General features: G+C 40.7%; 1 protein-coding gene across 1 annotated transcript in view; it reads left to right on the forward strand.

Moving 5' to 3' along the window:
* The window catches only part of LOC117553032 (myotonin-protein kinase-like), a 40,092-nt gene that overhangs the window by 3,343 nt on the left and 9,030 nt on the right, over nucleotides 1-27,719 (forward strand). The window contains 7 exon segments of the mRNA XM_034226783.1: nucleotides 6,229-6,320; nucleotides 6,492-6,575; nucleotides 15,877-15,972; nucleotides 16,096-16,244; nucleotides 16,575-16,668; nucleotides 16,865-17,062; nucleotides 17,807-18,055. Coding sequence (XP_034082674.1) covers nucleotides 6,229-6,320; nucleotides 6,492-6,575; nucleotides 15,877-15,972; nucleotides 16,096-16,244; nucleotides 16,575-16,668; nucleotides 16,865-17,062; nucleotides 17,807-18,055 — 962 coding nt within the window.

Below are 27,719 nucleotides of genomic sequence, written 5' to 3' on the forward strand. Positions count from 1 at the left end.
GTGACTGGCTGTCTACATGATGTGGCCTGCCCACATGGCCACTGTCATGAACCAAAAATAAATAAATAAACAAGTTTCAGTGTTTTTTTCATATTGGAAATGGTATGTTATTGGTTATGGCCATGATTTTATGATTATTGAAATGTATACAGTTCTGTTTCATATAGGTGTTCCAATAGATCTAGTCTCTTTATTTTCCCCTAAAAGTGCACCAGATTGATGCATTTAACTCCAACATTTAAAAAAAAATCTTACTTATAGGTTCCTAAATACATTTACCATTTTTTTTAAATAGTAACCCATGTCCATATATTTATTTGTGGGTAGATTTAAACTATAGGGCTATCACTATGGGCTCTGCCTGTACCTGTTCGCTCTGCCATGGCGTGAAGGGTCTGCTAACAAGCGACCAACAGAAAGGTTCATGTTACCACCACCCCCCGAGTATATTTCAGATCTGTTGGAAACACTGATATCAATAAGATGTTCTATGCTTAAGTGTATTATATTACAATAATGACAGAACAATGTGACCTTAGAAAAGAAGAAACCAAAATTGTAAGGATAACAAATATTTTATTTATAGGAAAACCTTCTATTCCTTTCATGAAGCATATCCAGGCAGCAGCCATACACCAACACTTGAGCACATACTACAGTTTGAAAAAGCAGAAATAAAATCTGAGCTCCATTTTAGTTTAACACACACAGTTAAGCTCACACACACTATTTAATGAACATGTTCAGGTTCACCTGCTGAATTAAAAACAGAACAAAAGAAGCAAAGAAAGTGAAAAGCATAAAGCAGATTCAGGCAGTAGAAGTATAGATTCACACTTAAAGTATTATCCTACAGAACAGAACAGCTGACTGAGAAGAGACAACATCTGATCCTTTACAACAAACACTATATGATCTTTTTAGGTTTTTAGTGACATTGTATTCCTGCTAGTAATACATCATTTTTAGAAATGTAACAGAAATCTGATTACATATTTTGTATGTAACTAAGTCGCCTTCTTTTGTTAAAAAAGCATTACGTGTTAACGTAATCAGGATACAAAAAAGAGTAAATGTATTACTTTTTTTTTAAAAGACAATCAGATTGCTTGTACATGTTTACAAGAATGGGTAGTACTAGCAGTTACAGCACTTACAGTACATTTTAAAATAAAGATCAAAATATTATAGGTAGTCTGCCTGAATTATCAATTTGCTTTCATTTAGGCTTTCATTCTTCTTTATTTTAAATGTATTTTTGTTTTAATGCAATAGGTGGACACCTGACTTATTAAACACAAATACTGTGTTTGCTTTTAATTCATGTATTAAAGAGCCATTTTGTATACAAAATAAATTGGTTTCTTCTTTTGTAAGGTCACATTGTTGTGTTGTCTTACACTGCAGTAAAACATGCGGGTACCCGCCTCTGCTCTGTGTAAGTCTGATAGCATGTCATCACACCTCAACTCTCACCCCTTCATCCTCTCTCCTCCCTCTGTCTCTACTAGTGTCAGCAAACCCCATGCATGTGACTGTGTGTATCTAGGGCATAGGGCCATCATGTGCCCTCAGTGGTAGGACACTCCAAATGTAACCACACAATGCGTCCAGGAAGGAGGATCCAGTGTCCAATGTGGCTGTGTTAAGCCCCTTCCTTTGGTCAACTTTTTGTTTTAATCAACTAGTCTTTGGCATACCCCATAGTGAAACCGTATATCTTAAGGGTGTCTTGTAGACACTGGTGGTGATTGTGATGAGATTAGAATAATAAAGATCTGGATTTGATGAGGAGTGGACTTCTGATGAGCTCAACTGGATATAAAGACTTGAAGGAGGGCCTCATTGATCTCGTCTTTCAGCTGACGCCAGCAGAATAAAGAATAGATATACAGTTTGACACAGCACCATGATTCACCAATTGGCTAATTGTTTACTCAAAGAGTGCACTCATTAGCAGCGTTTTAGAGGCAGCTGAAGGAGTGAGAGAAGAACAATTAAAATGAATAACTTAAATGTATTTAAGATTTGAACTTACAATAAGCTTCATTAGTGTTCTTCGCAACTACCCTACTGAGGAAATATTTATTGTGAAGTCAGAGGCATGTGGAAAGTATGTTTATTTGCAATTTGTATGAACCTTTCCTAATGCGGAAAACCTTGCATAATAATACTTTAACACTCAGTTATTGTGTTGCCGTCTGTGACGCTCAGTGAGGCCTTGATCATTAAGGTTTGCTATGACAGGAAGAACTGGTGGATTAGGAGGGAGACTGTGGGCTGAGCCAGACTGAAGAGGAGCATTTCAATATGACTGTGACAGCCAATTCTCAACGTGTCACCCTCTGTTTTCATGTAGCTATCGTTCCACCTAGCGCCATGTCTGTATTGCTTGTGTTCTGGTCACCCTCTACATGGTGTTCCTAATAGGTGAGGTCAGTAATGGATACAGAGTCAACATTTACATGAGCTGACTGCATCACTGTTTTTTTCTTTCATTAAAAATATCACTAGTAACAGCAAGTAACAGTAGAGTTTACATGTTGTCCTTTGTGTTGATATGAAATCAACATCTAATAAATTGTACATTAATAAAATAATTGTACAGTCTAGCACAATTCATTCACAAACCATGTGTTGTATAGCAGCTGTCTATGTGCTTTCATCCAGATACAAAACATTTGTTATCCACATATCAGAATGGATTATTAGGGAGGGCTTAGTCATCAACATGTGCAGTCATGGGATATCATCACAAGGCCCTTCAGCTATTCAAATGCGTTTCTTGTTTTATGTCCTAATTGGAAATGTGTAGACATGAATCAAGCAAATGGCAAGCAGAAATGTTAGTAACAAATCTTACGTAGAGACTTTCCATCATATCAAATAACTGTTCATCAACACATTTGATACATTTTGTAAACCTCTCTTCTCCATCTCTTTGCCCTGACGTTCTTCATGGAGGGGAGTAATTTCCATTCATGACGATAGGAAGCTGGCAGAGGGGCCGGCCGAGCACTTACACTGGAAGTCTTGAATAAACACAAGCTGGCACACAGACACAGGACATACGTACATACTGTATACACACACACACACACACACACACACAACACACACACACACACACACACACACACACACACACACACACACACACACACACACACACACACACACACACACCGACTGTTCCACAGACTTTCTTTTTTTTCGTGGGATACAGCAGCAGGAAGCAACCAGAACAGGACGGACAGTGAGGTCCATTTCCTGCCCAGAAACAAACAGAATCATTTTTCTCCCAGTGTTGGGATTTTTACTAAAGAGCATCTGTGAAGTGATGTCACTGAGGAATGAGCAGACTGTTCAAACTACACCCAAAAGTTATCAAGGTGTTGGGTGGACATTATGGGATGTTTTTCATGGCTTTCCTGTACATCAGGAAGTCATCGGTCAGACTTCCACATAGCTAAGAGAATATGAATCGACCTAGACAACTACATGAGGCTGTACGGATCTGGATTTCTGGAGCAATGACATATCCCACCTAGCCAAACGCCCTAGCATTTTTTGGGGAGACTTTGGGGATTTGGCCTTGTCTGCTGCCACTGTAACCTAAACCTGGATTAGAGACAAAGACGGTACAAAAGAAGTGGACATAGTCATTGTGATTCCACCTATGGGTTTGTTGAATGTTTTTTAAGCTGAGAGTGGTGCAGGAATGAGTCCTAAACCTGTAGATAACTTAACCTTTTACCACTTCCAGTCCCCTCGTCTCAAAGTCAACGTTTTTCAAACAAGTTTGTGGTTAGAAGTCTGAAATAAGGTCTGTGGCTAACACGTGTTCTACAGCAACTTTTCATTAGTAATAGTATCCAGATATTTCTGACATTGCACTTGTCTGACCAATGCTTCCATAATTGCCCATTCAAGCTTGTACACCCTCTTTGTGAGTGGCTGTAGCGTTTTGTTTCTCTGTAGGCTCCAACATGTTGTCATGGATTTAATGAGTGAGTGGTAAGTGGAGACTCAGGGATGTTCCAGAATATGACAAATCCTATAATGACCCTGATTGAAGTGTTTACAAGCTTTAAAGTGATCAGATGATTTGACCTTCTGGATGTCCTTGACTGATCTTCCTTTTTAAGATGTGGTCCTTTTGTTATGACTCTACTTCTATAACATGTGAACACACACCGTTTCCTGATCGGTGTGTCCCTTCAGTTAGACAGAAGATTATATTTACCATAAAGGGAGTTCCTCTTCAGCAGAGTAACTGTCTGAATTGGAGTTGCAGTACATCTAAAAATAGCAGCTATCATTTATTAATTGAGGCAAGTTTCCAGTCCTTCATTTTTATTTTCATTCCCCACCTCCTCACACACTTAGAGGAATGCAAGAGAGAGAACCTGCAGGCACACACACACGCTGTGGCCTCAGACCTCAACGTTTCCTGAGTCAGAGGACAATCCTGTGACAAGGATCCTTTATCCTCTGCGAACACATGCTGTCACCCTGGGTGAGGGGCTGGGCATGCATGTTGCGTCACAGAAAAACACACAGACGACTGTTTCTATGCTAGTATAGAAATAGACTGATGAATGGACAGCATTCATGTTGATGTCATACAGATCACTGACCTTTGTACTATTGCACTACATAGGGGTGGCATCTCGGTCTGTAGGGACTTGGCTTGGGATCTGAAGGGTTACCGGTTCAGGTCCAGATCGGACCAAAAATACAGAGTGTGGACTGGTAGCCTGAGAATTGCCAGTTCGCCTCCTGGGCTCTGCCGAGGTGTCCTTGAGCAAGGCACCAAACCCCCAACTGCTCCCAGGTGTTGGAACACTGGCAGCCCCTTCGCTCTGCCACCTGCCCCTTGGTGCAAATCAAGGACTGAAATCCCCATCAGGGCTAATGAAAGTGATCTTAATCTCAATCTCTTTAGGAATTTATAAAAAGTTTTAGTATGTTAACAGAAAGAAAATGGTAGATATATAAACCAATTTCATTTGGCCGCATTTTATGTCTTGTCTGTTTATTCATTTTGCTTTTATTTATATTGGGGGCAGATGATGATGATGGTTTTAGCAATGACATAATCTAGGGTTACTTGATGTATTTCAAATGTGATTTTTGAACCTGATTGAGGCTGTGTGCCTTTGTGTTCTATGTGTTACCTGGCTGCTAGACTAAAGTTAAAGTGAAAACAAAGAAAGGCTAAAAGGAAGAGGATTATAGAACATATGGAGCTAAGCCAGCATGCAGCAAAAAATCTGCATAAAACATTGTCTCTTATATATATAAATCATGCATTGTGGACTTGGTGAGTTTTCTCTTCGGGCAAGTTTTTTCCCTTGGCCGTCCACACGGCGGCGTGCGTTGAAGCTTCAACACTGCTTTCCATTCACTTTGAATGGGGTGACGTCACGCTTTGCCGAACTGCATTGTGGTTCCGTCGCTTCGCTTTGCCTGCGTTGCTCGCCTCAAAAGTTGAGAAAAGTTCAACTTTTCAAGCTTCGACGGAAGCGTCAGCCAATAAAATCATATGCCAGTACAAGCTCTAGCCAATCAAACCGCGTGGTTGTGTGTCTGGGGCGGGAGATTCATGTGATTGGTTGTTGGTCGAGCTTCAGACACGCCCGCCGGCAAGCTTCAACGCACGCTGCTGTGTGGACGCTGCGTTAATGTTATCTAAGTGATGCTAATTATGTGCTAGCTCTTGCTTCATAGTAAGTGTTAGAGTAAATTAGATTGTAAGTAAGTGTAATTCTATCAATCTTCTCATCTATGTCTTACTGCAAGAAAACAAATAAGCTCAGTCCGCAAAATGTCATACCATTTATTTTATTGATGTAATTTTCATGTAACATACCTAATTGCATAAATGATTTATTTATGTATGTGTTTATTTATTTATATGTTTATTAAGTTACTTATTTATTTAATGTTGGCTTAGCACAATCAAACAAACAAATCAAGCATGCAGGGTTTCAAATGACCCATCTGAACTCCTTGTATGAAATTGAGGATAAGGATATGTTTTTTCAACTGTGGTACTGTGGGTGCTTAGGAAGTTTAAGTCCTTCCATCCTTAAAGACACAAAACATTTCTGCGTTACCATCTGTCATGTTCCTGGTCGATCAGATCCCTTGTCCTGGCTTATTTGTAAACTACAATATATCATGAAAATGAAACAATCTCTCCCTTCTCTCGTCCAATCACAGCCGAGCCCCTGGTGAGGCAGGTGAGAAGGACTCGCATCAAAAGGGAAGACTTTCATATCCTGAAGGTGATTGGCCGAGGCACATTCAGTGAGGTGAGCAGGAGTGATACTTTTTAAAGTCTCATATTAACATGATCTGATCAAGCATTTTGAAGTATCTGCGTTTACACTCTATTTACCCAAATGTCTTCCTATTTCACAAGCAGTGACAAGGTCTGTTATTAATTTGAAACTTCACGTTATTCTTAATCGTCACCGCTGCAGGTTGCTGTGGCAAGGATGAGAAGCACACAGCAAGTGTATGCTCTGAAGATTATGAATAAGTGGGACATGCTGAGGCGAGGAGAGGTACACACACACACCCACACACACACACACCTGAGGCCTGAGGCCTGTACTACGAAGCAGGATTTTCGCTTAGCCGGCTATCTTCAGGGAAAACTCGGAGTTTCCGGTCCTACGACACTGGTTCTCTTCTTAGCAGGCTAGATCTCCATGGTAATTTACTGTATGCTGTGCGGCTAACCTGCCCCGGCGCAGGTTAGGTTGCAGGCTAAGAGATCAACTCAGTGAAAGCACTGCCTGCTGACCAATCAGAGCTCAGTGTGCAGAGTTTAAAGCGATCAAGTCATATTACAGGAGAAAGGAAATACAGAAAAGCTGCCGTTGCATTAAAGACGGCCGGCAAAAATCACCGACTGTGTGAACGTGAACATTAATAGAATATCACCTCCCATCTTCAGAGCAATCTGACTATTATAACATTAGCGTTAAGAAAGCTTACTTAAATATCTGCCACAACATAAGTAACCGGATCAGAGTAACTGTAGGCTACAGTCCGCGGCATATCACATCATAATGTATCATATATTTCCTTATCTGAGTCAGCTGAGCCGTATCTGGCCGTGCAACACTCAGTGTCACATACTGTATGCAGAAGTATTATTTTAAGCAACACATTAAGTTGACGAAACACTCGAGTCAAAAAATGTAATTAAAGTCAGATCGTGTCTTAGCCATGTCCTATCTAGTTAGGTGGGCGTTCACATGAAAGGGGTGGTATTTGGAGCATTCGACCAATCACAAACATGGAGAAGCGTACTGAGAGCGCAGCGTCATACTTCCTGAATGAAAAGTCAACTATAATATTAGACATATGAAGAAGTTAAACTTTAAACATCCATGACTTAAACACTTTATCCAGGATAAAAGCCACATAGTTGCACCTGCAAGGTGAATACAGCTGGTAAAAGAAAAAGTGTTTGAATGCGTTCATTAATAGGTTTATGATATCACTGCCCCGTCTAAAACACGAGTGGATCTGACTTTAATTACATTTGTCTCGAGTGTTTCGTCAACTTAATGTGTTGCTCAAAATAATACTTCTGCATACAGTATGTGACACTGTGAGTGTTGCACGGCCAGATACGGCTCAGCTGACTCAGATAAGGAAATATATGATACATTATGATGTGATATCATGTGATATGAATGATAATTGGGACACATCGACGTCTGCACTCACAGTGCCGCGGACTGTAGGTAATGTTACTTTGATCCGGTTACTTATGTTGTGGCAGATATTTAAGTAAGCTTTCTTAACGCTAATGTTATAATAGTCAAATTGCTCTGTAGATGGGAGGTGATATTCTATTCATTTTCACGTTCACACAGTCGGTGATTTGATTTTGGCCGGCCGTCTTTCCTGCAACGGCAGTTTAAACTGTAGGCCTATTTCCTCCACACACTGAGCTCTAACGGCCCCTACACACGGCGGCGTGCCGCTTCAACGCTTCTGCCCATTCACTTTGAATGGGGTGACGTCACGATTCGCCGAACTGCATTGTGGGAGCAAAGCGTAGCTTCTCTCGCGGTGCTCGCTGCAAAAGTAGAGCAATGTTCTACTTTTGCCGCCTCGACGGAGGCGTCAGCCAATCAAATCCCGCGTATGCAAATCTGACATTCCAAGCGCTAGCCAATCAAACCGCGTGTATGTTGGGAGAGCCAGACCGCAGTTATTTCCCATATGTCAAAAAATGGAGGAGAAAAAGATCGTGGCGGTAGGGAATCACCCGGTACTATATGACCAGTCCCTCTTTACATACAGGGATACAAACCGGAGGAGCCAGGCATGGGGGGAGGTGGCAGAGACAGTGGGTGAAACTGGTAGGTTTTCGCCTGTTTGGGGAGTTTATATCCAGTGTACTTCGTTTGAATGGACAGCTAGCAAGCATAGACAGTATATTTAGCCAGCATGGATGTAGCATGAATGCTTTGATTTGTATGTCCGGGGCGGGACATTCATGTGATTGGTTGTTGGTCTCGTTGTTCGTAAAAAATCCCCAAGCTTCAGACACGCCCACCGCCAAGCGGTAACGCACGCCGCCGTGTGTAGGGGCCGTAACGGAGCCTACACACGGCGGCGTGCGTTGCCGCTTCAACGCTTCTACCCATTCACTTTGAATGGGGTGACGTCACGATTCGCCGAACTGCATTGTGGGAGCAAAGCGTAGCTTCTCTCGTGGTGCTCGCTGCAAAAGTAGAGCAATGTTCTACTTTTGCCGCCTCGACAAAGGCGTCAGCCAATCAAATCCCGCGTATGCAAATCTGACATTACAAGCGCTAGCCAATCAAACCACGTGTATGTTGGGAGAGCCAGACCGCAGTTATTTCCCATATGTCAAAAAAATGGAGGAGAAAATGATCGTGGCGGTACTATATGACCAGTCCCTCTTTACATACAGGGATACAAACCGGAGGAGCCAGGCATGGGGGGAGGTGGCAGAGACAGTGGGTGAAACTGGTAGGTTTTCGCCTGTTTGGGGAGTTTATATCCAGTGTACTTCGTTTGAATGGACAGCTAGCAAGCATAGACAGTATATTTAGCCAGCATGGATGTAGCATGAATGCTTTGCTTTGTATGTCCGGGGCGGGACATTCATGTGATTGGTTGTTGGTCGCGTTGTTCGTAAAAAATCCCCAAGCTTCAGACACGCCCACCGCCAAGCGGTAACGCACGCCGCCGTGTGTAGGGGCAGTAACGGCCCGTCCACACAGCGGCGTGCGTTGAAGCTTCCAACGCTTCTGCCCATTCACTTTGAATGGGGTGACGTCACTTTTAGCCGAACTGCATCGTGGGAAGCGACGCGGAGCGTTGCTGGCGTGGCTCGCTGCAAAAGTTGAGCAATGTTCAACTTTTGACGCCTCGGCAGAAGCGTCAGCCAATCGAATCATATGCCAGTACAAGCTCTAGCCAATCAAACCACTGCTTGTGTGTCAGGGGCGGGAGATTCATGTGATTGGTTGTTGGTCGAGTGTCAGACACGCCCGCCGGCAAGCGTCAATGCACGCCGCTGTGTGGACGGGCCGTAACGGCCCGTCCACACAGCGGCGTGCGTTGAAGCTTCCAACGCTTCTGCCCATTCACTTTGAATGGGGTGACGTCACTTTTAGCCGAACTACATTTTGGGAAGCGACGTGGAGCGTTGCTGGCGTTGCTGGCTTCAAAAGTTGAGCAATGTTCAACTTTTGACGCCTCGACGGAGGCGTCAGCCAATGAAATCCCGTTTATGCAAATCTGCCAGTACAAGCGCTAGCCAATCAAACCGCGTGTATGCTGGGAGAGACTACGCAGGTCATTTCCTCATTTCCAAAAAATGGAGGGAAAATTCATTATAGTGGTAGTGAATCACCCGGTGCTGTATGATCAGTCTCTGTTCATCTACCGGGATACAAACCGGAGGAGCGAGGCATGGAGGGAGGTGGCAGAGACAGTGGGTGAAACTGGTAGGTTTTCGCCTGTTTGGGGATTTTATATCCAGTTTACTTCGTTTTAACATTGCTATTGCTTTGTATGTCGGGGGCGGGAGATTCATGTGATTGGTTGTTGGTCGCATTGCTCGCAAAAAATCCCCAAGCTTCAGATACGCCCACCGCCAAGCGTCAACGCACGCTGCTGTGTGGACGCTCCGTAATTGGTCAGCAGGCGGTGCTTTCTTATTCTTACTTATGCTGAGCGGCTAGCCTGCTCCGGAGCAGGATAGGTTCCAGGATAAGAGATCAACTCAGTGAAAGCACTGCCTGTGTGAACGTGAAAATTAATAGAATATCACCTCCCATCTTCAGAGCAATCTGACTATTATAACTATTATACTATTATTATACTATTATGTTAAGAAAGCTTAATTAAATATCTGCCACAACATAAGTAACCGGATCAAAGTAACATTACGTTGCCTACAGTCCACGCCACGGCACTGTGAGTGCAGACGTCGATGTGTCCCATTATCATTCATATCACATCAAGTGTTTAAGTCATGGATGTTTAAAGTTTAACGTCTTCATATTTGTCTAATATTATAGTTCACTTTTCATTCAGGAAGTATGACGCTGCGCTGTCAGTGCACTTCTCCATGTTTGTGATTGGTCAAATCTTGCTAACCCCGCCACTTATATGTAAACGCGCACATAACTAGATAGGACACAGCCGGCTTGAGTTAATGAGTTACCTTGATGTGAAAGGGATGCACTGGGAAAATGTGAAAGATATCCTAAATGATGACGTACAACAACCTCAGACATGGACTGGATCATCCTGATGGTTTTAATTGTACTGCAGTGGAATGCTAGAAGTTTAATTGCAAATGGACAAGAGTTCAAAAAATATATTGACAACCTGGGAGAGAAACTTAATGTTCTTTGTATTCAGGAAACATGGCTGAAACCACAACTGGATTTTATTGTGAAGGGATATACTGCAGTTAGAAGAGATAGGGACTCTGGCAGAGGGGGAGGAGTTGCAACATTCATACAGAGTGGTATAAGTTACAAAGTTATGCATGTAAGTACAGATCATGAAGCAATAGTTATAAGGGTATGGAATGATAGAGGACCTATAGATATCCATCCATCTTCTCCCGCTTATCCGTGGTCGGGTCGCGGGGGTAGCAGTTCCAGTAGAGAGCCCCAAACTTTCTTTTCCCTGGCGACATCAACCAGCTCTGACTGGGGGATCCCAAGGCGCTCCCAGGCCAGCGAAGAGATATAATCCCTCCACCTGGTCCTAGGTCTACCCCTTGGTCTCTTCCCAGCTGGACGTGCCTGGAACACCTCCATAGGGAGGCGCCCAGGTGGCATCCTAACTAGGTGCCCGAACCACCTCAACTGGCTCCTTTCGACGCGAAGGAGGAGCGGCTCAACTCCGAGTCCCTCCCTGATGACCGAATTTCTCACCTTATCCCTAAAGGAGACACCAGCCACCCTGCGGAGAAAACCCATCTCGGCCGCTTGTATCCGCGATCTCGTTCTTTCGGTCATGACCCATCCTTCATGACCATAGGTGAGGGTAGGAACGAAAATGGCCCGGTAGACAGAGAGTTTTGCCTTCTGGCTCAGCTCCCTTTTCATCACAACGGTGCAGTAAAGCGACTGCAGTACCGCTCCCGCTGCTCCGATTCTCCGGCCCATCTCACGCTCCATTGTTCCCTCACTCGAGAACAAGACCCCGAGATACTTGAACTCCTTCACTTGGGGTAAGGACTCATTCCCTACTTGAAGTGGACAGTCCATCGGTTTCCTGCTGAGAACCATGGCCTCAGATTTGGAGGTGCTGATCCTCATCCCAGCCGCTTCACACTCGGTTGCGAACCGATCCAGTGAGTGCTGAAGGTCACCTATAGATATAGTAAATTATTATAATCCATGTGGGAAATTAGATCAAAGTATATTAGAGGATGCTGGGGGTTCATGCAAGACAAAGTAAAAAAGTGTGGGGATTTTAATTCACATAGCTCGCTATGGGGAAGCAGTAGCACAGATGCAAATGGTGCAGTAGTTGAGGAATTTATAGATGACCACGGGCTAGTGTGCATTAACACTGGAGAAGGAACACGATATAATTGCACGAAGAATATAGAAACAGTACTCGATCTGACATTTGTATCTAGAGCAATAGCAGGTATAAGTACATGGAATGTGATAAAGCATACTACAGTGGGCAGCGATCATTATCCTGGAATGATTAAAGTTGGGACTAACATAAGGTTTGAAAAGGAAAAGAAAATTCCTAGAAGGAAATTGGGAAAGGCTAATTGGGATGCCTTCCAAGTTGTAAGTACGAATATATGTAAAACACTTCAAGAGGAAAATTATGATGATTTAAATAAATTCAATGATGAGCTGGTTAAGGTTATCATTCATTCAGCTAAAGAAACAATTCTGGAAATTGCAGGAGTTAGGCGTACCAAGAGTGTACCCTGGTGGAATGGTGAATGTAGTAAATCCATTAAAGACAGAAATAAAGCATTCAGGCAACTCAAACAACTCCATTCTCAGGAAGCTTTGAATCAGTATAAAAGGGCCCAGGCTATAGTGAGGAGAACAATAAGAATGCAAAAACGCACTTTTTGGAGGCAATATTGCAATAGTATTGGAAGAGAAGTACAGCTTGCAGATGTTTGGGGCATGATTAGGAGAATGGGGGGAATTCGAAGAAATTATGAGTTGCCAGTTTTGAGCAGAGGGGACAACATTTAGGAAAGGCGGAACTTCTAGCTCAAACATTTAGGAAAGTTCATAGTTCGGATAACCTTACAGAGGAAGCCAGTAGGGTTGCCAGAAACTGACCATGATCAAAATCGATTATTCGGCAGCCCTGGCGAATAATAATCGATTAACCGACATAAATAATAATAAAAAAATATATAAATAAAATCGATTTTTAAAAATAATATTCGATTATGGAGACTGTAACGATTAATCGAATAATCGAATAATCGCTGGCATCCCTAGAAGCCAGGCAGTGCAGACATAATACACTCATGGAAAACCCGAGAATATTGGATAGAGTAGAAGTGTTAGGGGATCAGTTGGACCTGCATTTTAGTATGTTTGAGTTGAGAAGAGCAATTATTTATTAGTGCTCGTCAAACCACTCCTGGGAAAGATGGTGTTTGTTACAAAATGTTGGAACACATGACAGATAACACTCTAGTCATTGTGTTAAGGTTGTTTAATAGGGTGTGGGATTCTGGCCAATTTCCTTCAGAGTGGAAACAAGCGATAATAGTGCCCATCCTAAAGCCAGGGAAAGACCCTTCAGATCCATCTAGCTACAGGCCTATTGCCCTGACATCTTATTTATGAAAAATCATGGAAAGAATGGTTACAGAAAGGTTAACATATATCTTAGAAAGTAAAGCTCTGTTGTCCCCATATCAAAGTGGGTTCCGTAGGGGTCGGAATACAATGGATTCTATATTGTGCATAGAATCAGACATCAGGAAAGCACAGACCAACAAGGAAGTAGTGATTGCAGTCTTCTTTTATATTGAAAAGGCTTATGACATGCTCTGGAAGGAAGGACTACTAATCAAGTTCAAATCATTGGGAATTGGTGGTAAAGCATATAATTGGGTTATGCATTTTTTACTGGACAGAAAAATACAGGGTTAGGGTTATATTAATTATATTAATATTCAAGTGTTTATGCTATGGAAAATGGTACTCCGCAAGGTAGTGTATGTAGTCCGTTGCTGTTCAATATAATGATACATGACATCTTTAATCAAGTTCATCCAAGTATGGGAAAATCTTTGTATGCAGATGATGGGGCTTTGTGGGCAAAAGGCCGCAATGTAGCACATGTTGGAAAGAAAATACAAGCTGCAATAGTCGAAGTGGAGAAATGGACAAATAAATGGGGATTCAAACTGTCAGTAGCTAAGACGCAATTGTATGAGCAACCTCTTGAACAGGTTAATACAATAAGATTTCTTGGTGTTTGGTTTGACGGAAAGTTAACATTTAGCAATCGTATTGGAAAAGTTCAAAATAAATGTAAAAAGGTCAACAATGTACTTCGGTGTTTGGCGGGACAGGAGTGGGGAGCGAGTAGGTCATCACTTCTGAATATATGTTGGGCACTCATGAGACCTGTATTTGATTATGGGTGTATAGCGTTCAAGGCAGCAGCAGAATCAAACCTTAAAAAGCTGGATGTCCTACAAGCTCAGGCCCTGAGAATATGTAGTGGAGCTTTTAAAACATCTCCAGTATCAGCAATACAGGTGGAAATGGGAGAAATGCCTTTAAGGATAAGAAGAGTGAAGTTAATGTTGGCATACTGGGTAAACCTTCAGGGGCATAGTGATAGTCATCCTGCGAAAAGTATCTTGAAAGATTGCTGGGAGCACAATGAGTCACATTTTTTAACAAGTTTTGGATGGATTGGCGATGTTAAAGCAGCAAGTATAGGTTTGAATCTAATACAGTATTGCCCCACAGTTCCAATCTCATCCATTCCACCCTGGTTGTTCCCATTGCCAAGTGCAGACCTCAATATACAAGAGGAGTTAAAGGAAAATAAAGAACTACCAGTATGGCGCATAGTCCAGAATTATTTTGCAAGATATCACTCAGACTCAACAATCATATTTACAGATGGCTCCAAAGATCCAGAGACAGGGCGTGCAGGGGCAGCAGTGTATATCCCAGTGAGTAATACACACAGAAAGAAAAGGGTAACAGACCATGTGTCAGTATACACCACAGAGTTGTTGGCATTGGTGTTGTCATTGAAATGGATAGAGGAGAAAGAAATACATAATAGTATAATTGCATCTGACAGCTTTTCAGCATTATCAAGTATACGATCAGGCAGACATAATAAATGAAATATTTCTAATTTTATATAAAATGCAAAACAAAGGCATAGCAACTCGTTTCATCTGGGTTCCTGCTCATGTTGGTGTGGAGCGTAATGAACAGGTGGATATTCTGGCCAAACAAACACTCAGAATTATGAACATAGACATAGAAGTTCCACTCAGCAAAGCGGAGGTTAAAACATTCATACAGAAATATGCACAAACAACATGGCAAGAACATTGGGATCTTAGTGATACAGGAAGACATCTTTATACAATGCAAAGGTGTGTGGGGGATGGAAGGAAGGTGGGGTTTAAAAGAAGGGAGGAAATGTCATTTCTCGGATGAGAATAGGTCATACAGGTCTCAATCATACTTTAAGTATAATACAGGTCTCAATCATACTTTAAGTATAATACAGGTCTCAATCATACTTTAAGTATAATACAGGTCTCAATCATACTTTAAGTATAATAGGAAAGCATCCAACCGGAAAGTGTATTCACTGCAGCCAGCCAGAAACTGTTGAGCATGTTTTACTGCTTTGCAGGAAATATAGTACTCAGAGAAATGTGCTTTTCCAGACACTGAAGAAAGCAACATTCCATGACTTGTCGCTATCAGGGGTGTTAAGAAAAAAATCAGGCAATATATATTGTGAGATTATTAAATTTCTAAGAGAAATTGATACATTTAAAATAATCTAGAGTTTTGGTTCTTTGTTTTGTTTTTTTTGTTTTGGATTAGGTAAACCGGGTAACTCAAACATATCCAGGTTATGTTGAACCGGCTTCGTCGTACAGGCCTCTGCTCTCACATTCACAAGACAAAGAATATGTGCTGTTTTCTCACTGCAAAGGCTGGGCTTGGATGAATTACTTACAAAGGGAAAGTAAAAGTAAAGCACATGGTGAAACTGTCCATGATTTGTTTTGTGTCTCAGTGGGACAATTATTTGGATATCTGTCTTTCTACTTGAAGCCTTTGTGTTTGTTTTACATAGACAGCGTGTTACCAGGAGGAGAGGGAGGTGTTACTCAGGGGCGACCGATGCTGGATCACAGAGCTGCACTATGCCTTTCAGGATGACAACTACCTGGTGCGTATGAACATACATGATGTCAAGTATATACTGTATGTTGTACTTGTACTGCTAGCATATTCTGCTTTTAACAACAATTCTGCTGCTATTTTCCAACACATCCACCCTGTCCTCCCTCAGTACCTGGTGATGGATTACTATGTAGGGGGGGACCTGCTGACTCTGCTCAGTAAGTTTGGAGACCGGATCCACGAGGACATGGCTCAGTTCTACCTGGCTGAGATGATCATGGCAATTGACTCCATCCACAGACTGGGATATGTACACAGGTACACTATTCTTCTCCTTAAACTAGGGACTATTTGTCGATGGGATCATACCAGCAGCTATGCCAAATTGGGCCACAGGGGCATCAAGTTGTTCCACACTTTTTCGCCCTTTCTGAGACCACACCCATTTTTAGACTTGGTCCTAATCTTGATCTTAACTGCAAAACGGTTAAATTCTGTGATGGCAAATCAGGCCTGAGACTTTAAGACTACACACTAACATGTATGCACTCTATCCTGGGACTGTGACATGGAGGTAAATAATGTGATATCAATTAAATCTGACATTTAGAGATGACAATGGCCCGTTCTTCCCAATTCCTTACACAGAGACATCAAACCTGACAACATCCTGCTGACAGCAGATGGACACATACGACTAGGGGACTTTGGTTCCTGTCTGAGGCTCCTCGAGGATGGGATGGTGAGGGTTGACACTTTCTTAGAAGTTTCACAAAAGATACCCTAAAGAGGGTAAAAGAATGACAAAAATCCAGCATATCATGTTAAAACATTTTTTCTTGTGATTGAATTTTTAAAACAACAAATCAAATTGGAAATTCTGGCTTGACCTTGTACATTTGTATTTAAAATCAATTGGCCTGCTTGTTTCATTTCAGGTTCACTCGTCACTAGCAGTAGGGACCCCTGACTATTTGTCTCCAGAGATTTTAAGGGCCGTAGAGGGGGCTGGAGGTTATGGTCCTGAATGTGACTGGTGGGCTCTGGGTATCTGTGCCTATGAGATGATGCTGGGGACCACACCCTTCTTTGCAGAGTCCATCTCGGAAACATACGCCAAGATCATCAACTTCCAGGTACATTGACACGCTGACAAAGTTATTTCAGATTTCATTATTTATAAATATTTATAATTACTCTATCTATATATTGATTGTATGGCTTTGATGAAAACTTGATTATGATAGTCAAATAATGCATTCTATGAGTATTTCTCTAGCAGACCGCTGGAGAACATTGCCTAGTTGCAGTTGTCTGAAAATAACGTGAAAAATGTGCCAAAGCAATAAAATAATTTCTAATTATATCAAATCATTTTCAAATCAGCCTTTGGTTTTGATTCTTCAGTAAGTAGCCTGGTGATAAGAGGGGGACATTTACAGAAACTGGGTCATCATTTGGAAATGTACCTTTTCAGGATGATTCAAAACTGTATTTTGAAAACAGTGAAAGCATTTTTAAGATTGTGTAGTACAAGCTCAATAACAAAAATCATTATTTCAAACTTACCTTAAGAAATGTCAGATGGGACAGCATACTGCCTGTGAGCAATAGACCACGAGCTAACCGGCTAGCAATGCAGAGAAGCATTTCGTACCATGTAAGGCTAAGCTAGCTAGTAGCTTTGAGCTATAGGTGGCCATGGATTTGGAAGGAGCAGGCAAGAGTAAGACTTCCTTAAAACCCTTTTACTTAGCAGTAGTTATACTACTAGTGGTATCAGAAGAAGTGATGTAATCAAAAAACATTTTGAAATGTGTCTTCCTCATCTTCATTCACTTGCCTTGCCTTGCCCTGCCTTGCCTTGCCTTCATCCCCAGGAGTATTTCGAATTCCCTCCTTCTGGCCCTGAGATTTCAGACGAGGCTCGTTCCTTCATCACTGGGCTTATCTGTGAAAGGGAAGTCCGTCTGGGAAGGAAAGGCTTCAGTGACTTCAGGAGCAATCCCTTCTTCTGTGGACTGGACTGGGCTTCCCTGCATAAACTCCCAGCCCCCTTCCTGCCTGAAGTGTCTAATCCAACGGACACCTCCAACTTCGACATCCTGGATGAGTGTCTCAGTGAAATGGTATTGTCCAGTGTTGTAGTCAAGTCACCAATTCACGAGTCCAAGTCACTCTCGAGTCCCCACTCTTCGAGTCCGAGTCCAAGTCCGAGTCACCTAGGGAGAGTCGTAGTCGAGTCCGAGTCCAAGTCCGAGTCACCCAAGGAGTGTCCGAGTCCGAGTCGAGTCCGAGTCACCATTACCTGTGTTCGAGTCCGAGTCCAAGTCCGAGTCACCCAAGAAGAGTCCAAGTCAAGTCCGAGTCACAAGTCTTCATGTATTAATCTTAGTGGATATATGTGTTGAAATGTAGCTGTAGCTCCTCTACATTGCTTTTAATAATATCACAATGTCCAACAACCAATAAGTGAACGTTTAAATGATATCAATAAAGATTAAGCCCCAGAAAGCACATTGCTACTTAGCATGCACAATGACGACATTCTGCATGTTAAGTAGCCATGTGCTTTCATGTTATCGGCTGAATCTTTACTTATTGATTTGATCAAATTACTCTGATGATAGTGTTCAATACAGCCTACCTATATATATATATATATATATATATATATATATATATATATATATATATATATATGAACTCCATCCTTAGAGTAATGTGTTATGGAGCCTCCGTGACGGAGATCATTTTCAGTCTCTAATTTTCACGTTCATTGTAGGCTAGGGCTAGGCTACTCATCATCTGCAGTATCACCAAGGACATGTATAGCTTTTTAACAGTATCTATCTAGACAATAAAACTGCACTTGGTCCCTAGGATGTGATATCAACCCCTACCTCCATCTAACCCGACATCTTAAAACCTTTGTGGAGTCAATTTAGTGGCTAACGTTAACGTGGGTTAGCAAGCTAACAATAGCATTTCTACTTACTTTTCTGGGTGCCGCCGTGAAAGGTGTCGATTGAAATTCGACGTTGTCCCAGTCTTCTCTTCTATCTTCTGTCCACATAATGTGCATTTTGCGCTGCTCTTTCCCAATATGGAAACGAAATCTTTAAAAGCATACAGCACGATGCGGGGTGTGTCTCTGGACATCTTTAGACTGGTATAGCAGCGGGGGCGCGCCCAGTACGTGAACTCGCCTCGCAGGTGCACACGCCAGGACACAGAGGACATCAGACTCCAGAGAAAACTTGCTCGACTCCGAGTCCAAGTCCGAGTCATCCAATGAGTGTCCGAGCCGAGTCCGAGTACGAGTCATCATTACCTGTGTTCGAGTCCGAGTCCAAGTCCAAGTCATCGTGCGTGAGAATTCACGAGTCCGAGTCGCGTCAATCAGTGCGCGAGTCCGAGTCAAGTCACGAGTCCCGAAAATCGGCACCCGAGTCCAGGACTCGAGTACTCCATCTCTGGTATTGTCTTTAGAGAATGTTTCTATACACTTATGAAGAGACCTAGGTTGTGTCTGAAATAAAGTGTAAGACATGTTATCACGCTGAAAAACCTGGTAAATTTCTCACTTGATAATCAACCCAGTCTCACGGCATTTCTTGTTATAGTCACAACATGTAATCTATTGATTCGTGTTCACCAATGTATTTCTATTGGTAGTATGTTTTGTGCCTGCACCACGTCTTTTGTCCGGTCGGGTCTTGGAAGACCGGAAGCTGTGTGGTTCATAAAAACATTTTTCTTACTCAATATCAAGCCACGATTATTGTTTTTATTTGAAATCAATCTATTTTTATTTAACTTTTTTTCCTTCTAGTTTGTTATTCTTTTCTAAATAACACACTGTTATTTACTTTATTTAGGGCGGTGGTGGCGAAGTCCATAGGGATTTGGCTTGGCAACTGGAAGGTCACCAGTTCAAGTCCCGGAAAGACCATGTGCTACCGAGGTGTCCCTGAGCAAGGCACCGTTCCCTACACTGCTCCCCGGGCGCCGTACATAATGGCAGCCCACTGCTCCTAACACTAGGATGGGTCAAATGCAGAGAAACTGTTTCGTCACATAGTACCTGTACTACGTAATGACAATAAGTTGAATCTTCTTCTTCTTCTTCTTCTTCAACAATAACACACAATTCTCCTTGTTTTTATTTATCTGTTTAATTCTATTATTACGGGCTTTTATGACGTCCGTCAGGAACTGAATTTCAAAATAAAGTCACCGGAAACAGACGTAGGCGATACACACCCACTGAACTGATTACCCAAGATCCTCAGCTATGGGTGAAGCTCGGTGATTGGATGTTTTAGCCGCAATGCACATTGGGATATGGTGTTTATGCGATATGAAATCCGAAAAAATTAAAAGATAATACTTTATTCCGAGTGTACTTGCTTTTCTCTTTGGAAGTCAACACATAACGCCATTGTAATACACGGTTCGGCGGCATTAAATATTACACATCTGCCGTAGTTCTTTATTTATAGAGCCCTGAATAGAAGACTTCTAGACAAACTGGAAGAACTGCCACCGAAACTGAATACGTGACGTGGATCATAAATATATCAGGAAATTAAACAACATCTTCAACTTCTCTTCACACAATACGTCTCCTTGCAGTATCAACACTAATTCGGCTGACTTATATTTGATCCAATTGGTAGATAGCAGTGCAGTTTTTAAAGTTATTATTGATTTTCTTTGAATTAAAGAATGTAAATACTGAGTTGAGAGAATAGTCAGGGGTTTTGGGTGATGGGAGACACATCTATGGAATCAGAATTTCAATAGCTTAGCATTAAATTACGGATATACCTTTCTGTCTGTGATGTTTTACAAATCAGATATTAATGTGTAAAACTTCTACACAGCAATATCCTGTACAATTATGTAAAAACATGAATAAAACTACACATCAGATGTTATACATACATAAGTGTCCTATACTAATAATAAAAAGTATAATTTGTTGTGTTAACACTTTATACTTGACAGTTTTTTAACCCGCACCACCTAGTGGTTAAAGCACGTTATTGATTTTAAGAGTACATACAAAATAGCGGGAAAGTAGAAGGTCAATGATAGAAATATAGAATGTAAAAAATCAAGAAGATACTGTAAGTGATCTCTACAATAAAACAGTTTAATGCAGGATGTACAAAGATATTAATAGGAGGATGTGCAAAACATAAAAAATAATTAACCTTTATTTAAACATTAAAGAATACTTTAGGTTAAGGTCTTCTTTTAAATAAGAAAAAAACTTTGGGGGTATCTACAGATAAATATTAAGCCTGACAAAGTACTTAACGTCTAATATATTGCTTTCCTGCAATGTTAACTATGTTGAAGCACTTATTTTAACCGATATTATACATATTTATTATACTCTTATAAGATGTATGTAGATATAATAAGAAATGTGCAGAATTTGACAGTTTAATGGTGGAGGTATACACACATATTGATAGATGTCTTGTAATGCACTGTTGAGGAACCTGCGACCCAAGTTTTTCATTCATTGCATAACTACACCGTAGTTGTGTATATGATATGTCAATAAACCTTTGAAAATCTTGAAATCTTGAAAGGGATGTGCAAAATAGCAATTATATACAGTTTTTGATTAACTATTAGTAGAGAATAACGAGTAGTGAATATGCTTTATAGGGATCTGCAGATAAATGTTTAGTCTTTTCAAGCACCCACTATCAAATATCTCTCCTGATTGTTGGCACTTGACAATCACCTTCCCTGAATTGTATTCAGGTGTAACCAAAGTCTGATTTAAGGGTTGTTTATATTTCACATCATTAATCAGAATCTGCAAAGTAACTAAAATAAATGTAGTGGAGTAAAAATACCAGGTTAACCTCTGAATTGTAGTGGAGTAGAATTACAAAGTAACAACGAGCTGTCATGTGGGCATATATTAATGCTGTCCATCAGGGGCGGATCTAGAAAAATATTCATGGGGTGGCAAGAGGGTGGCAGGAGAATTTCAGGGGTGGCATCCCCTGGCAGAAGTATATGCTGATTTAATCGCAGTCATATCAATCAATGTTAACTTGGAAATCCACAATATTTATATTTTAACTCTATAACATTAGGTGACATTATTGTGGCACATCAGTAAAGCCTTAAATATAAATATATCAGGTGGCAGACATAATTGAATGAATTTTAACTGAATGAGTTTGTCTCACTCTTAGACCAGCAGGAAAACCAAATCTATGCAGACTTCTGCAATAAGTACATGAATTAACTGTCTCATCGATGTTTGTCTGTATGAATATGATAATATTAACAATCATATTATTCCTATCATCTGTCTATCACTGTTATGATTCACATATTCAGTGTTATTATTAAATAAACTATATTTTTTGGAGGAGTTAATGATGAATGTTCAGCGCCCCACAACTTCATTGCAAACAGTTACAACCTTGACTTTACATCAGAAAGAACAAACATTAAAGAAGTGACTAACTGCATCAGTTAGGGTTAAAAAACGTGTATTCAGCTAAAACATATACATTCCATCGCTGCAGTAAGTTATTATCCAGTGGAAAGTCCTTACCTACTGGCCTAGTTAAATCAAAGTGGTTAGACCCCCACAAAGAAGAAACATATATTTACACACGTACGGTCATCATCTTAACAGTTTATTATTCTCATCGACTCATCCGTGAGCAGAGCATCAAGTTGGCATGCCTATAACAGCTGAATGTGGCGATTACCATCTTGTTCAGCAAAACGCCTCACAAACTTATTAAGATTTAAAGCTATGGATTATTTGCATTTTGATTCAATGCTGAGTGTAAGGGAAACTTCTGCAGCAATGGAGAGTCAGGACTCAGAGAGACACGAGGAGAGTTGGAGCTTTGATGTCAAACAATGATAGTTTATTACAAGTCAACGGCCGGAGAATTCATATCACAAGTCACAGCAGGGTTCTGACTGCACGGGTGGGTTGTCATGTCAATTCTGATCAGCCTATCTCTCGATAGACCTTTTAACTAGTTTACAGAGAGTTAATCAGCATATTGAGGGAGGCGTAAACATCTGTGGAGCTTAGAAAGCCAGCGTTCCCACAGCCGTAAACCCTCCCTATGCCCTGTAGGTCAAGCTGTAAAACCTAGTATCAACATACGACTGCATCAACACATTCCTTACGGAAGATAAGGAGCAGGGCTGATCGTAAATGTAAACACACAGTAAATGTTAAATATCTTAGGAGTAAGGAAGAATTATTATTTGACACTTAGGAAGAGAGAAGAAATATTCTCTAACAGTTTTCTCTTTTTATCATCTTTGATAACCTGAAAACATTAGTCTAATAATAATTTGGTCAATACTTAAATCAATAGGCGTCTTCAGATTTGAATGGGGTCTCACCGTACATCAATTACATCACAAAGTAGAATAAGATTGAAACATTCAATTACAATGATTGCTCAGCCAATCATAATAAAAATCATCTCTAATCAATGTTTGGATCATCTGTCGTCAAAAGCACAATAATGAACACACATAAAACACAGATGCATAATAGCAAAAACATCTATTTCAAAAAAATATGTTTTAACAATTAACCATTAGTTGATCTCACTTATCAAACTATAAAATCAAAACCAGCTTGTAGTTTAAAGATTTACTTCAAGGCAATCACTAGTCAAATGCATTTAAAACATAGGATCATAAGAGATCCAGCTAAGGTATACACTTCACAGTTGTGATTTGATCAATCTGTAATCTGCAAAATTGCAGTGTCTTCAATTTAGGATTACTTTACGTTTACTTCATTACATATTAAATCAAAAGACTATGGCATGATAACATAATTACATTACTTCAACTATCAATCATTATGTCATTTCAAAATCTGAAGGGAAAATTAAACAATTCTCAAAATGTTTAACAATCTGAAAAGGAATAGTTAGGCAAATATTCAAAGACTTTTGTAAAAACCTGGAAAGGAAGGTTTAAACGTTTAAAACTTGAACCATCATTTTAGGTCTGTCTGTGCATGGGTAATACGTTGAAGAGTAGTGTTGTTAAGCCTGATTGCTGGACGATTAAGGATAGTAACATTATCTGTTATAATATTAGAAATATCTTATTGTTCAATACCTTATAATCTGAAAATATCAATTAATTAATTTTGTTTAGTGTGAAAGTGTCATCTGATCTGACAAAATATATTTATCACCACTATTTAACACATGTCTGTTCATCGGAAATATAAAAACAATCATTAATTGTACATCTGTAAACATCTGGTCATTCAATTCAAATGTTATCTTTGTACGAGGGCTGGAAAAACATGTCCTCCTGACTCGTTCTCCTCCTCTCTTTATGACACAGAATGTCTGGTGTGTAAAGGCATCCTGATACTGTATAGATTAGCACTGAGGTGCTGATTGGCTCAAAACTCTTCTTCATCAGAGTGCCATATTTCAACCCCCCCAATTGCTCTGCTTTGTGTGGCTCAATTCAGTGAGCACTTTATGATCTCCCAGTGAAATGGAGGCTCATCTGCCTGCATTCCTTCTGCTATCTGCTTGAGAGCAGTGCAACTGCCTATTCCAAGTGGCACATCCAGATGCCCCCCCCCCGTGATGGGAGAGGTTAGGAAGACATCTGCTCCTCCAAGAAACATGGAACCTTGTATTATAGAAGCCTCTGAAGCCATCGCTCGTCCTGCAGAGTTGTCTGTTTGAGCCCCCCCGAGCAGAAAGATGAAGAAGCATCTCATCTCATCAGAAAGTTGAAGATTAGAATCCTCTCATCTTGAACGACCTCCTGCCTCCTTGCACGTGGCTGGGGGTGCTCTCTGCAGCCGGAGAGTGTGATCCTCTCTCTCTGACCCTTGGCCTTCAGAGCTGTCCTAGTTATTGGGTTAGCACCTGATAGGGATGTTTTCCTGAGTGAAGACAACTCAAGGTAATGGATTAGCACATTATCATTCAATTACAAAAATAGGATAGGCCCCTCAGAATTATTTGGGAGCCTTCCTGACACATGCACATGCATAAATGTAAGGTTTGTGTTAGTCATTTAACATGCAAGAATCATATACTCATCAGTCCAAAGCAGAGAAATGTTGTTGTAATTTAAAGGTGAGCTCGTCCCTGTGGATATAACCCCTTCTCAATGATTCTAAATGTTATATTAATTCACCATTTACCGTTTGATAAAAGATTAGTTTATCAGAAATACATTTCCTCTTCCATAAAACATACGTTTGAGAAATAAATGTTCCAATATGAAATCAATTAGTCAATATAATTGACTCTCCCCTCCCTTTTCTTACATATGTCACATATGTAATAACAACGTAGGAGTCTATTTAAACATGGTATTGTCTATAAGCTATTAATCGAGAAGACTCAGTATGCAACTCGCAAATATCTCTTCTCTCTTTCCTATCCCTCTCTTCCCTCTTCTCTCTATTCTCTCTTCCACATCTCTCTCTATTCTCTCTTTCTCATCCCTCTCTCTTCCTCATCTCTCTCATCCTCATCTCCCTCTTTCCTCACTTCCCCATCTCTTTCTTCTCACTTTCCCATCTCTTTCTCTTCTCACTTTCCCATCTCTTTCTCTCTCACTTATGTTAGATATGAAATAAAACATACGAGTCCATGTAAGCATGGTATAGATCATAATCCATTACTCGAGAAGACTCAGTATCACCTGTGCGCAGCTTACAAAAAACAATTGTGAGAAACATATATTAAGCAGGAAATGCATACCTTTGTTGAAAAAACAAAGCATAGCCGATTTGGGAGGAAAAGCTTCAACCCCCTTAACATCTGAGTTACCACTGAAGGCATAGCATGAATGATAGTGGGCGTCTGAGGGTGTCATTACTGAGAAATGTCAAACAAATTCAAAACCTTACATCTGAAAACAGGTTTGCATTCCTCCACTTAAGGTGACGTTATTATTGGAAACAATAAAACGAATTATTTTGATGTAGAATCTATCAATTGAATCGTCAGAGCAGAACAGAATGGTTGTATTGTAGCCTGAGTTCCGTGCAGCCTCTAGTTTCACCAGGTGGAAACATGGTCCATATAATGTGAATACATGCAGAATTAGACAGTAAGAGGCCCCTGACATTTAGGCCTATACTAAAAATAGTAGGGGCTTTTAACAGCTTGCCAACTTACAGACATCTTCTGCATAGCAGTATGAATAGCCTTAAAAAAACAACCCACTCTGCGGTAACGAGAGTCATGTATCCGACCAAATGCCCTAAGTGAAGCCGTTAGTCTCATCTGACTGACCTAAGGGTTGGTGCTGGTGTGACAGGGAGGCTTCCTGGTGTTCAAAGCAGAGGTCAAGCTCTCAGTTCATGGCTCAGTGGGGGGAGCAGACCCACGTGAGACAGTATCAACGGCTGTAATGTTCAGTTTGAGAAGCGTCATTCTCTCTGGGAGCAGGAAATGGTGTCCATTCTCGGACCAGACCATTAATGTCATGTAGAGCAGCCATAGCATCTCTGTGACTGCACTCAGCCGGACTGTAGCAGGGCAGAACTGGGTGACTCTTAGTGAAGCCGTCCAAGGCCATAGACAAAATGGAACCACGTGCTAACAAAAAGGACACAAGGTCATCAATGTCTCTCTTTACCTTTGGCCTAATTGTAAAACAAATTAGTGGGAAAAATGTGGAACACTAATCCATCATCAGGTGACATTTAGAGTTGATTTAAATAATTACTTATGGGTTGAAATCAAATTAACATTAACATTATAACTAAAGTCAGTTCAAATTGGACTTGCACGGATCAGAATCTAAGCAATACACCATTTTCCTAGCTCTGTAATGAAAAGGATAACAAGATTAGGTACATTACAGGAGTGTTAAAACACCCAAACATGCACACGTATCTTATTCTAGTAGAGATTAGAGGACAGGTCTAATGTTGTGAACAAAATCATCAAGTCAAAGTTTTAGCTATTCTATCTTGAATTACTAATAACTCTAAAGAAGGCAACAATTTACAAAGTGGATGTGTGTGGGTGTGTGTGGGTGGGGTGTGTGTGGGTGTGGGTGTGTGTGTGAGCAGCTTGTCTGCCCAAGGTTTACAGCAGTGAGAATGTTTATGAGAAACAATTCGTAGCTTAGACTGAACTCGAAGGAAACTAGACTGGAATTTTTTTTTTTTTTAAGAAATCAAAACAGCTGGGTGAATATTCTCTTTATGGTATTTAAATTGGGCCAAGTAGAACCCCTTCATGGATTTGGCTTGCAACACAAAGTGATACTGATCTCTGTCTGTTAGGATTTGGAAGTCTCATGATTTATTGTGTGGGCCTGTGAAGGAGAGGCCCAGGGAAAGCAACATCTATCTTGGAACTGCAATTACTTATCTTAAAGAGATTGCAACATTATACTCCTTTAAAAAAAATTGCTCAATTCATTTAACACATTTATTATGCACACAATAAAAACCTCAACAAATATATTGATCCTGGCTTAACCAGCGACCTTTACTCTATTGTTCATAAGCTCAGTAGTTTAACAACTATTAGAATTGTAGTAATGTCTGTAGACCAATTGTACTAGAAATAATTTGAAGCAGTTTAATAAAGAATGTTAAACTATATTTAAAAACTGTAATTGAACTTCAACTTATATTAAGTATCTGATTCCAGTGGCCAGTTGTAACAGATAATCAACAAAGTTTCCATTTTGCAGCAACAGCGCAAAAGGTTTCAACAACAATTAGTATTATGTCTGAGTCTAGTTCCGTCTTATCTGCTT

This window comes from Gymnodraco acuticeps, unplaced genomic scaffold (genome assembly GCF_902827175.1).
Source record: "Gymnodraco acuticeps unplaced genomic scaffold, fGymAcu1.1, whole genome shotgun sequence".
NCBI lineage: Eukaryota > Metazoa > Chordata > Actinopteri > Perciformes > Bathydraconidae > Gymnodraco > Gymnodraco acuticeps.